This window comes from Crocuta crocuta, unplaced genomic scaffold, assembly GCF_008692635.1.
Source record: "Crocuta crocuta isolate KB4526 unplaced genomic scaffold, BGI_CrCroc_1.0 scaffold344, whole genome shotgun sequence".
Lineage (NCBI taxonomy): Eukaryota > Metazoa > Chordata > Mammalia > Carnivora > Hyaenidae > Crocuta > Crocuta crocuta.
The window spans coordinates 123,020-134,960 of NW_027533081.1; the positions used below are offsets into that span (position 1 = coordinate 123,020).

General features: G+C 58.4%; 3 protein-coding genes across 5 annotated transcripts in view; all 3 read right to left on the reverse strand.

The window, feature by feature from the left end:
- SMARCB1 (SWI/SNF related BAF chromatin remodeling complex subunit B1) overlaps positions 1 to 414 on the reverse strand; it is a 35,049-nt gene extending 34,635 nt beyond the window's left edge. For both annotated transcript variants that reach the window (XM_077745931.1, XM_077745930.1), the window contains exon 1: positions 126 to 414. In XM_077745931.1, the coding sequence (XP_077602057.1) occupies positions 126 to 218 (93 nt within the window). In that variant the 5' untranslated portion in view covers positions 219 to 414. The remainder of the gene's footprint in view (positions 1 to 125) is intronic.
- Positions 415 to 1,589: 1,175 nt separating this feature from the next.
- On the reverse strand, positions 1,590 to 6,365 carry MMP11 (matrix metallopeptidase 11). Its single transcript, XM_077745899.1, has 6 exons — positions 5,318 to 6,365; positions 5,106 to 5,239; positions 4,729 to 4,970; positions 4,426 to 4,642; positions 3,403 to 3,660; positions 1,590 to 2,428 (listed from the first exon to the last, which is right to left on the reverse strand). The coding sequence occupies exons 1-6, from the start codon at positions 5,332 to 5,334 to the stop codon at positions 2,295 to 2,297; spliced, it is 1,002 nt and encodes a 333-aa protein (XP_077602025.1). The 5' UTR covers positions 5,335 to 6,365; the 3' UTR covers positions 1,590 to 2,294.
- A 23-nt stretch (positions 6,366 to 6,388) lies between these two features.
- Positions 6,389 to 11,941, reverse strand: part of CUNH22orf15 (chromosome unknown C22orf15 homolog) — a 12,081-nt gene continuing 6,528 nt past the window's right edge. For both annotated transcript variants that reach the window (XM_077745901.1, XM_077745900.1), the window contains one exon: positions 6,389 to 6,611. In XM_077745901.1, coding sequence (XP_077602027.1) covers positions 6,469 to 6,611 — 143 coding nt within the window. In that variant the 3' untranslated portion in view covers positions 6,389 to 6,468. The remainder of the gene's footprint in view (positions 6,612 to 11,941) is intronic.

Genomic DNA, 11,941 nt, shown 5'->3' on the forward strand with positions numbered 1-11,941 from the left:
GAACGCACCGCGCGCGCGCGCCCGCCCTCCGCGATGAATGGAGACGCGCGTTCCCGGCGCGCAGACCCGCCCCGAGGCTCCCGCGGGGCCGGGGCCGGCGAGGGCGGGGACGCGCCGCGGGCTACCTCAGAGCCGATCATGTAGAACTCTCCGTCGTCCTCCAGCTGGAACTTGACGGGCTTCTGCCCGAAGGTCTTGCTCAGCGCCATCATCATCATTTTGGCGGTGGAGAGGGGCGGCTGGGGCCGGGCTTCGAGAGATCGGGAGGACTGAGGAGGAGCCGGGGCTTGCCGAGCCGAGAACAGCCAAGGCCGGGAGGCGAAGGGCAGACAGATCAGGTGTTCGAGCCACCGCCGGGCTCCTCAGCCTCCGCCGCAAACGACGACCAGGCCGCCCTCAGTGCGCAAGCGCGGGCGTTGACGCTGACGCGCGCGCCGCCGCCTCCCTAACAAAAGGCCCGGGAGCGCCCCTTCGGGCCCCTTAAAGGAACCACGACCCGTTTCTCTATTCCAGGCTGCTTCCCAAGTGGAGGTACTCAGAACTTCTCACGGACAGAAATAGCAACGGAGGCCCAGACTCAAGCGGCGTTTTTTTCCAGCCTCACGGCTGGGACTAGAACTCAGCCCAATGGAGGAGGAGCAAAACGAGGCCGGAGGCCAGAGCTACCCGTGCCTCAGTTTCCCCACCCGAAAAACACAGTGTAATTGAGTAGATAAGAGGGATCCTAGGAACAGATGCCCCAGTTCCAGACCCACAGCTGTTCCTGCGGCTGTGGAGGTGGGCAGAAGGACAGCACCGGTTGAGGGGTTGGCATGGGCAAGGGCTCCCCAGGCGTGGCAGGATTCCAAGGCCCAGGTGGTATTTGGTTTGGCTGCGGCGTGGGTGAGCTGGAGAAGAGGGAAACTTCTCCATTCCTCAACTCTGCTCTCTGTGCCTACAGCAGGTGCAGCTGTGGGGTGCTGAGCGAAAGGATATAGGCCTGCCCTGCAGAGCTTACAGCCTCCGGGAGTGGGGCTAACAGTAATGAAAGCATCAAAGCATCCGTGTGTTTGGTTGCATGATGCAGCAGATCAAAAACGGCCTGCTGCTGACAGTTTCATATGGTTCAGTCTAATAAAATGGCAGCTGTGATAGGTGCTTCTATGAAGAAGATACGCGTGGGGCAGGAGGCAGGGCAAAGAGACGCTTGAGAGGTGGGGTCGGCTGTGGTGACCCTGAGTTTTGTTCCTGTCTGGACAGCAGTGAGAAACAAAGTATTTTAGGATCAAGGCTGCGTGTGGCATGATCAGATGAAGTGGCCACCACTTAGTGGAGGATGTCGAGGGGCCAGAGGGGAAGCAGGGAATCTATTACAAAGCCACTCCGGTCCCCCCCAGGCTAGATGGAGACATGGAGCAAGAGGAGCCGGGGCACTGCATCCAGCCCAAGGACCAGAAGCTTGGGTGGGTGGGAGTAGGCTGTGATGAGAACACAGCAGGTCCTGAGTTGGCTCCCAAGTCCCCAGCTCTTCCCGCCTCCTGGCCTCATAGTTAAAGAAAGAACCCAGGCAGGCAAGTAGAAAATAACCATATTTAATGACAGTACTCAGTAGAAAAAAAAAAAAAAGGCTTTGTACACACTGTACACACATTTACATGACTTTGGAGGGTCCCAGTGCTGGGATGAGGGCTGGGAAGGATCTAGCCCAAGACAGGATTGAGGTATGTTGGGGCTTCCAGGGCCCGGGGTCTCCAGCAGGAAGCCCTCCCCTCCCCAGCTGACTCTGGACCTTTTGGCCTGGATGCTGGAGAACATATCCCTAGGATCACCAACTAGAAAACAGGCAGTTCCAAGCACCTGTCCAGAGCTGACCTCTCAGGAAAGGGCAGAAGGCAGTGAGGCCCCTGGCCCCCCGGTGCCAGTACCCTGCAGGAACCTCACAGCAGGGAGAGAATGGGGGCTTCAGCTCCCCCAGCCCCGCTGAGGTGCTACCCTGAGGGACAAATATAGAAACTGAGGACAGGAGGGTTTGACTATGACTTGCACAGGTTGGGTGGGGCTGGCCTGAGTCCAGCCTCACCCTCAAGTAATGCCAGAGTCTCCCTGCCTAGTCTGAGACAGTCGCTGGCAGGTGACCACGACCTGCGTGGCCCTTCCTGCAGTTGTCAAGGTGACAGCACCCCCTCCCCACCCCCCTGAGGAAACACAGCCTCCAACCTATGCCTGGCACCCACAGACACAAGGATGGCCACTGGTCATCTATCCAATATCAGTGGCCTGGCAGCGGTCAGGAGCGCTGAGGGTGTCCAAGTCGGTTAGCGGAAAGTGTTGGCAGGCTCGGTACAGCCGAAGAAGTCAGGGCCCACGAGGCGGGGAAAGCCCTCCAGGGCCTTCACCTTCACAGGGTCGAACTTCCAATATAGGCGACCTCGAAGAAAGTAAGCATAGCCTGAGGAGAGAGAGGAGGGTCAGGCCTGGATGAGTGGACACTGGGCCCTGCACCTGCCAGTCAGGATGTGCTCACGGACAGGCACAGGGGGAGGTCCCATTGTCAGGGTTTGACTGCTATTGTGTTTCCTGAAACCTGCAGGCCCCAAGGTGGCCCTTCTGGAACCTTCCATCCCTTGGAGTACTACCTGCCCCAAGGTCTGAGCTGGGCTATCATCCAGCTTGACAGATGCCTGGAGTCTCAGAAACTCAACCCCTGCCTCTCAGGAAAGCAAGTGTCCCTCACCCTACCCCACCCCAACCCCATGTCAGTTCTACTCCTGTATCTGCCAGCCAGACTATGGACAGGCATCCTGAGCCAAGCTGGGCCCTGCGGGTGACCCAGAGCCCCAGAGCTACCACAGGACTGCTCTCCCAGCAGGTCCTGATGGGGGACAGCACAGAAGCAAGCTTGAGGGTACAGGGGAGAAAGTACTGGCCTGAAAGTCCCACTCTAGTCCTTCAAGATGGTGGGAGGCCAGTTCAGTGGTTAGGAGCAGGGACTGCCTGGGTGGGAGGCCTGGCCCCCCCACTGTCCATCTGAGTGGCCCAGTTAGGGACCTCATCACCTGAACCTGTTTGTCCCTCTGGAAACTGGGTTCATAACAAGTGTTATGTCAGAGGGCTGTTCTGAGAACTGCAGGAGACACATAAGGAGCTTAGTGCTCTGCCTAGAACATCATCGGTCCTCAGTGTGCCGCAGTTACTATTTTACCATCTATGACTGAGGGACCTGGGCAAGTCCTGGCACCTCTCTGGCCCTCAGTCTTCCCATCTGCAGCATGGGAGCATGGCACTGCCCTGGCACGAGGAGGGTGGACAAAGGACCCGTGGTGAGGAGCTAATGCCCAGCTACCACCAGGTGGGCGATACGGCTCTTACACTTGTACCAGCCACTCCCCTACCGCCCTCCTCCCCCCTCCCCCAACAACACACCATCAGCATCCTGGAAGGCGGCGTCAATCTCTGAGGGCACCCCTCGCCAGTCAGTGGCCCGGCGGGGAACGGGGCTTTCCACACGGCGGGTGCTAAGGTGGAAGCGCCAGTAGTCTCCGTCTCGGAAGAAGTAGATCTTGTTCTTCTCAGGGCCCCAGGCCAAAGCGGCCTGGATGGGGGGCCCAAGCAGCCCCAGCTCAGAGAGGGGTGCAGGGCCTAGGACTGGCTTCTCGCCGTTGTATACCCAGTACTGAGTACCTGCCAGAGAGGGGAGGCTGCAGTGGAGCTGCCCAACCACGGCACCAGGCCACCGTGGACCCACCTGGCCACCACCACTGCCACAGTCTTTCCCGGCCTCAGTTTCCTTTTCCATAAAACACTCGGGCCAGAAATCCCGCTCGGCACCCTTAAGTTGGCATCAATGGGGACAAGCTTGGGTGATACATGTTCTGGGAGCTACTACATGGCAAAGGTTATTCTAAACAGGAAGGAGGCCTTCTGAGCTTCTGCTCCTTCCCCTGGCATTTGGTTCCTTGTGACAAGTGCTTCAAACCGTTCCCTGGGCTCCACCCTTGCCTCAGCAGGCTCCTTGCCACCTAGAATGCTCCAGGCTCTTGTCTCTCCCAGTTGAAAGTTAACACCACAGGCTCTGGGGTTGCCCGAGTGAGATCAAATCCCTGCTCTGCCTTTTCCAAACTGTGCCCTTAGGTAAGTCGCTGCACCACCTCTCCTCCCCAGAGACCTCATTTCTAGAACAGGCATACTGATCACACATACCTCCCAGGATGGCTTTGAGGGCTGCACGCACGGATGCACGGCCCACTGTCCTCTCCCATTTTGAAAGCCATCTCCTCTGGGAGCCTCTCAGCTGTACCCAGAGAAGTGAGCCACACTCTCCCTTGGCCCTGAGGCTTCGGGGCACCTTCCCACTTGCCCATCATGTCTGCCTGGCTGTCCCTACCCTGGGCCATGACATACCTGGCTCTTGGAAGTCTCCTGAGCATGAACCCCAGTCCCCCTCACCTTGGAAGAACCAGATGTGGCCCTGGGCATCTTCAAAGGCTGCATCCACAGGGCTGGGCAGTCCCCGCCAATGACGAGAAGCCAGTGCAGGGTAGCCAGGCTGCAGCCGGCCCCCACGCAGCCGCCACACAAAGCCCGCCTTGAAGAAGAAGAGCTCACCACGGATGGTGGAGACTGCATCAAAGGTGACCTCGCAGGCATCTAGTGGGGCTTCCGGCTGGTGTGGGAGAGAAGGGCTGAGCAAGAGCCCACGTTGGAGCCACAGAGGCCAGAGGGTGAAGGGAGCTGGGAGCAGGGCCTCACCTCCAGCGGGGAAATCTCGTTGTTGTCCACCCCAGCCTGGGGGCCCACGGCTGGGGGCCCAGAGGTGGGGGCTGGCCGGGGCTGGCCGTAGAGGTGCTGGATGCCCCTGCGGTCATCCGGGCTAAGGCTCAAGGGGTAGCGGAATGTGTAGAAAGGGGACATAAGTGCCTTAGCAGCCGTCGTGTGCTGCAGCCCCAGCACGTGGCCAAATTCGTGGGCTGCCACCTGCAGGAGGTCTGTGCCTGAAAAAGGGAGAGAGCCCAGCAATCCCCAAACCGCCCACCACACGACGCTCAAGCTCCAGAGCCCAGGTCAAGGGCCTATCCCCATTCTCTATGACCCGTAGTTGCCCCGTCTGGAAAATGGGTCCCCCATACCCTGGTTGTTCCCGATAGTCCAGGTCTCATCATAGTCAAAGTGGACATCTCCTTCCCGGTGAGTCTTGGGGAAAAAGGCGTGGGCCAGGATGCCCCCAGGTCCATCAAATGGCAGGTTGTCCCCATGCCAGTACCTGTGGGTGGGTGGGCAGAGTCAGAGGCTACTGACAGGTGGGGCTGGTTCCCGGAGGGGTCTTAGGTAACCGGTTCACCTGGTGAAGTCGATCATGATGTCAGCATGGCCCTCATGCACTTCGGTGAAGGTGAGTGGCGTCACCTCGCTCCACACCTGTAGGGCCTCTGCCACCGTCTGCCGCACCTGCTCCCGTACCAGCTGCCAGGGGAACCGGAGGATCCTGGGGGGAGGAGGAGGGGCCTGGGCCTCGCTTGGGACAGCCCCCTGATGGCTGCTGGGCCAGGAGTTGCCCCTGGATGCTCAGTGGGGATGCATGCACCTGGGACACGCGCCGGGTGTGCTCTGGGCCTCAGCTGCGGTCCCTCTTCCGCATGGGAACGTCTCTGCGTGGGTTTGTGTGGCCTTTGGTGCACAGTGACTGCATTTGGTGCAAAGAATGCAGGACCAGGAACCCCAAGACCCACCTTCTAGACATGATGGTGCCACTCACTGTGGGGAGACCTTGCCCCTTGCCCCCTGTCTTGGTTTTAAATTTCCCATCCGGGAACATTTCTGAGCTCCAGTCTGCGACACCACACCATCCTTCACAGGCCATCTGTCCCAGGCCAGCCCTCCACCTGCAGGACAGGTCTGACCTTCCTCATCACTCCCAGTATTACCTGCACGCTCACCTCTGTTCCCACCGGCACAGACCCCAAGCTATGATAGTAGGTCTGTACAAAGATGTGGTTAATGCCGAGAGGATGGGCCATGTTTCCCTCACTTACCACAGAGTCCCAGGGCCTGGTGCTAACTGTGTCCCCAGTAGGCGTTGCCCCGGTGACAGAAGGCCACGCCTGCATGTCAGTGGAGCCACCAGATGTGTGCTGAGACTTTTTGCATGTTGACAGAGCTACGACCCCTCTGCTGGGGGGAGGGGATGGGTGTGGTGGGGTGTTGTCTGCATGTGCATCTCAGTTGGGGTTTAGTGAGTTGGTCAGTAGATGGCTGGGGGGTTGGGGAACGGTGAACACACAGGTCTACTAATCACAGAGATTTGGCTCCAGTACATGTCTCAAGAAGCAGGTGTGAGGGTGGCAGTTCACACACAGACACACAGGTAGAGGTCTAGAGCCTGCTCCCACAGCCACTGGCCCCTACCTGTAGGTGAGGTCTGTTTTCTCCCAGCGCCCGCCCGACAGCACAAACCGCTTTTGTCGGTTGCGGGCACTCAGCCCTTCGGGTGGGTCAGGCACACCGCAGCGGGGAGGTCTGGGGCTGCTGGCCGGCTGGGGAGTCTCCTGGGCGGTAGCGGCAGGTGCCCGGCTGCTGGGAGCAGCTGCATGCCAGGGCTGGGGCCCCCTCCTCACAGGGGGGCGGCGGTGTGCATCCTGGGCAGGAGAGAGGTTGTGAAGGCCCGATCAGGCCTCAGGACCTCATGGCCTGTCAGCATACCCATGCTCAACCCCGGCCTGCCTCGAGGATGGGCAAAGTGAGGGCGAAGGGGCATGCCAGCCATCACACAACGGGGCCCTTTGTCATGGCTGGCTCAGATATCCTCCCTCTTCCTAGAGAGCCTGGGCTGCCTGTCCAGCCACTTGGGCCAGTAAGGTCTCGGTGGGGGGCACAGCCCCTGACTGTACTCTCCACACACACCCAGGAATGGATCCCACAGAGCTTTCTCGAAGAAAAGGCCAGGCAGGCTCCTCCTCCTTCCCCTACTGATCCCCTCCCCTCCTATCCCAGCAAAGCTTTTTCACCTCCCTTTCTTCCTGCCTCCCACCCCCACCCCCACCTCTGCCCTCTCCAATGACCTGAGCCGGCTCCTGCCCAGGGCCCCCATTATTGCCACTCACCAGCGCCGGGCTGCAGCCCAGCAGCACAGCCTTGGTTTGCTCACCTGACAGATGGGGATAATACCTGTGCTGATCCATGCTTGGGCAGGGGAAACAGACAAGCCCTGATGCCCGCCCCACCCAGCCCAGCCGGACTGGAGCCCCAGCACCACAGATGGGAATTCTAACCCAGAGCTCCCACCCTCTGCAACATCCAGGACGGAGGTCATAGTTTTCACACTTGAAAAAAAAGTACAAGCCCAGGGAGGTTGGGAGACCCTTTAAGGTCATGCAGCAAGGGCATGGCGGGGCCAGGTGAGGACTCTCGTGTCCAAGCAGGAGGCAGAGATACTAGGGATACTATGCAAAGCGGGAGAAGCATGGAGCCCTGCCACTCACTGGCTAGAGACTACGTGCCTGCCTGGTCTGGAGCTGACTGGTCTGGGCAGCTGGGGCCTCCCCACAGCCATATTTGGGGTGGGAGCCAGGCCACCCAGGCCCCACCCTCGCCCTTAGCCTCTGGCAGTTCTCCCAGGCCCTAGGCATCCCAGGGCTCTGATTATTGTCCCAGTGCCCCTAGTCTCTCAATTCCAGAGTCCCCAATAACTCAACCTCCCAGAGTCACCCAGACTCAACCCTGAGAACACCCCCCTAGAAAGGGGTCTTCTGAATACCCAGGGGTGCAGCTACCTGAGATGTGAGAAAAATCCTTGGACCAGCTCTCTGATTTCAGAGCTTGCTTATTGAATGGTCAGTTACCTGGCAGAGCCCAGCCTCCCTGGCTTGTGGGTTCCTGTTGACACTGGATTTAGTGCTAGTTAAGTACTTCTCACTCTTGCAGTTCACCTGTACCCAGGACCGTACCACCGGTTCCACAGACATGCTCTTAGCCCCTGATGGGACCTCTCACTAACACTACTGTTATTATCCCCCATTTCTCAGATGAGAAAAGAGAGCCCAGAGAAGTCAAACAACTTGCCCAGGTAACAGCTGGCAGGTGATAACAGCTGTCTGGGGTCACAACCCACTCCCTACCTACTACCTCTGCTGTGCTCTTCAGGCTGGAGCCACCCTTCCCCTGGAGGAGGGATCCAGGCTGCCCTCACCTTGGTGACAGAAGAGAAGGAATGGGAAATTTTCTTTTAAACTTTTTAATGTTTTTTATTTATTTCTGAGAGAGAGAGATAGCATGAACAGGGGAGGGTCAGAGAGAGAGGGAGACACAAAATCTGAAGACAGGCTCCAGGCTCTGAGCTGTCTGCACAGAGCCCGACATGGGGCTCGAAACCATGAACTGTGACATCATGACCTGAGCCGAAGTCGGATGCTTAACTGACTGAGCCACCCAGGAGCCCCAGGAATGGGAAAATTTTAAGCACCTGCTATTTCCCAGGCACCCTGCCAGTTCATGGAATCTCTACCCCTACACCCCCAATAAGATGGGGATGTTACATATGTGAGGTCTCCTACTGAGGATATGGACCCCAGGTCTGTGTGCCAAGCCATGAGAGCCTGCCCCTTCTCCCCACACTACCCCCTTGACTTCCTGGTTAAACAGATTCCTTCCCCCAATCCTGGAAAGAGTAAGACTGGGTTGTCCCCTGGGAGTCCCAAATAGTCCAGAGCCCAGCCTACCAGCTCTATTTATGCCTGTGAGCAGAAATCTCTCATCTCCTCTGTCCTCCAGTGAGGCCTGGGCCAGCCAGCCATGGAGGGAGGGTGGGTCACGGACACACACACCATGCCTTCCTCTCTTGCCCCCATGAGGCACTATAGGTCCATGTCCAGGACCCTGGATCATGGGACTCTCAGTCCAACAGAAAGAGCCACAGTCTGAGATTCAGAAGGCCCAGTTCTAGGCCATGCTCACCCTGGACAGAGTGACCCTGGGCAAGTCCCTGCCCTCTTTTAGCCTTGACTTCTCTGTCAGATGGGGAAGGTACTACAGCAGAGGGCTGAATAACCTCCCTCTCTGGAGCCCACTGCAGCATCTGGCACAGAGAAAAGCCCCTTCCCTGGCTCGGCTCCTTGGCCCTGTGGGCCCTCCTCTCCCACAAATGGAAATCTGCTCTCACCACACGTGCTACAGCTCCCACTTCCCACCTGGTGTCCTGCTGCCCCAAAGTTCCCAGACTACATCATAAACAGGAATTGCAGCTAGCAGAAGGGGGCTTGCGGGCCCAGAGAAGAGTGACTTGTGCAGAGCCTCCCAGGAAGCCAGAGGCTCATGCTCACTGTCCGCGTCACATTCGTTGGTCTTGGAGAGTGAGTGAGCAGAAGTCACTAGAATCGAGGTCTCTGGCCAGCAGGATTTTCCAACATTTGTTCTCTGGAGCCCATCATTTAATGGCTCTTGGTCTCGCTTTCCCCATTACTAGGGGAAACCTGACATCCTACACTTCATCTTTATGAGTCTTTTCTGGCCTGGGGCCAGACACCCTAATTGCAAGTCCTGGCCCAGAGCACTTTTCAGATCCCTAAGATTGGCGTGCTTGGTCCTCCAAGGCTGCTGGGATTCTGTGAGGTGGGGTGGTGGGCACAGACCATGCCTGGTCCCATCTACAGTGCAAGGAGGGTTGGGTAGCAGGGACCACCACATTTCACAGAGGAAGAAAGAGAGCCCAGAGAGGTCAAGGAATTTGCCCTGGGTGGGTCACACAGCTGGGCCTAGACTGGGGACCCATGCTTCTCCCACCCACAATGCCCCCCTCCCCCCACCTCCTTAACTCTTGGCCGGTCTCCAAAACCCACATTCCTGAGAAGTATTTCTTCTTCTGATGCCTTCCCCCCTCCTCCTCCTAGGCCAGGAGCCTCCCTTGGCCTGCCTGTGGTGGGCACTGAACTCACCCACCCCACCTTCCTCTCGCAGGGCACCAAATACAGCCTCAAACATACTTGAGGAACTTCTCAGCTGACTTAGTCTCCTGGCTTGGGGTCAGTGCCTGGGTCAACCTCCAATCCAGAAAACGGGAGGCACTTCGTAGAGGGGAGATAAGGGACCCCAAGCCAGGAATCTGCTGGGTAAGGCCAGGCTAGTTTTGCCCCTCTCTGAGCCTCCGTTTGCTATTGGTCCAATGGAGATAATTAATAACGACGGCTCTGCCTTCTGCTGTCAGAAGGAGGCGACCCTGATGGAAGGGCACTTTGTTAGGCTGTGAGAAAGAATGGGGAGCATCACTACACGATTCTATGCAGCACCATGCTCCTCTGAGGCTCAGAGAGGTCAAGCAACCTGCCCAAGTTGTGTAGCCGTGCAACACGCAGATCCACCAACTGCCCCACACTACACCTAATCTTCTCCCGACCCCTCACCCTCATCCCTACTGGCTCCGAGAGCCAAGGCAGCCTCTGTCCCACTGGGCTGCAGGGCTTTCATCAACACTGAAAGCTGTGAACTGGGATGGATAAATATTTACAGAGCTTTCCTGGCCCTGCCGAAGGCAGCCTGGGGATAAACTCGTTGAAGGCGACCCCAAATGCTCCCTGCATATCTGCAGAGTGACAGACAACAGCCCAGCTCAGACCTGGCTCCAAGCGTCAAAGTGGCAGCCACAGGTGACATTGTGCCTCCAGAGTGACTGGTTGTGCCCTCTCCTTCCATTACCTCATTTAATCCTCAGTCCCGTGTTATCTCCCACCCACCGGCCAAGACTGAGGGGTGGCATCCTAAGACACAAGAGGGCTCACCTAGGGGACCTGGTTCAAAGCCAGATCTCTCTAATTCCTGAACCAGTGGGGTCAACTGGCTACCCTGGGCGATTCCTAACTCTCCCAAGTTCAAAGGGACTGAGAGGAGTTGATGAAGAGGCAGAGCCTTGGGACTGAGGTACCCCCTTTCCCTAACCCACCCATTCTGTCTTCTTCTGCTCCCACAGCCAGGATGGGGCAAGGTTGGCCAGGGTAGAGCTGGTGTGACTGGACAGAGGGGCCCAGGCTGGGCAGATATCCCTCCTCCGGACGGTCCCACGACTCCTGCCTGGCACGCCTCCTAAAGCACCCATCCCTGTCTGGGTGGTCTGGATGTTATAGCTGTGGTCCAAGGGGCTGTGGGCCTGCAGCTGCCCTTGTGAGTGGTCCCTCGAGGTCGCAGCTGGAGGGGAGGGTGCTGGGCACACACAGGCTCTCACACAACACCCCATGACTGTCCTTCCTCTACTCACTCTGCTGCCTTCTCACATGGACCATCTTCTCTCCTGATCACCCATTCTTTTCTCTTCCCTTTCTCTCCCCAGCCCCTTCCTTTCGGAGGGTCTCAGCTGCCCTCTCTGGGCTCTTCTTTCTTACTGACTCTGTCATAAACACACACACACACACACGCACGCACACACGCACACACACCACAGGTCTCACACTCACGCTGTCCTGTCTTCACACCTCCCAAACTTGCCACTTGTAGATGCCCAGGTGGTGCCACCTCTTCTGGGCTCAGACCCCATTTGCCCCAGGGCAGTGCTGCTCTCCCAGCTTTTCCTTAATCTTCCGGCTCACTGCACCCCTGGAGGTGTGCTCAACGGAGGCCACACACCAGGAGACTGACACCAGCCTGCGGCTTTGTCCGCGCGCGACGAATAGGAGGCCCTGTAACCACTCCCTCTGCTACCTGGCCCAGCACACAATCCAGCTTCTGCAGCTGGGGGGCCGAGGAGCAGGTCCCCACGTTGGGAGGGGGCGTGCGTCCAGCACAGAGTCCCGCCTCACCAGCCTGAACGACCCCGGCGCAGGCTCCACTTGCACACCTCCACGGACGGGAAGCTCACTATCTTTCACGTCCCTAGGGACCCAGAAAGCAGTTCGGGTAACGGGCCGCTCCAGGCCACCCCAGGCGCCCCGGTGGGTCCAGCTCGGCCACTGGGCCCAGCCCGAGTGCCCGGCACCCCCTCCCCGAG

Excerpts from the sequence above, each read along its gene's own strand:
- MMP11 (XM_077745899.1), bottom strand. Across the intron at positions 4,971-5,105 it reads GACTATCGGGAACAACCAGG|GCACAGACCTCCTGCAGGTG; the intron begins GTATGGGGGACC and ends TCCCTTTTTCAG. Across the intron at positions 2,429-3,402 it reads CGCCTTCCAGGATGCTGATG|GCTATGCTTACTTTCTTCGA; the intron begins GTGTGTTGTTGG and ends CTCTCTCCTCAG.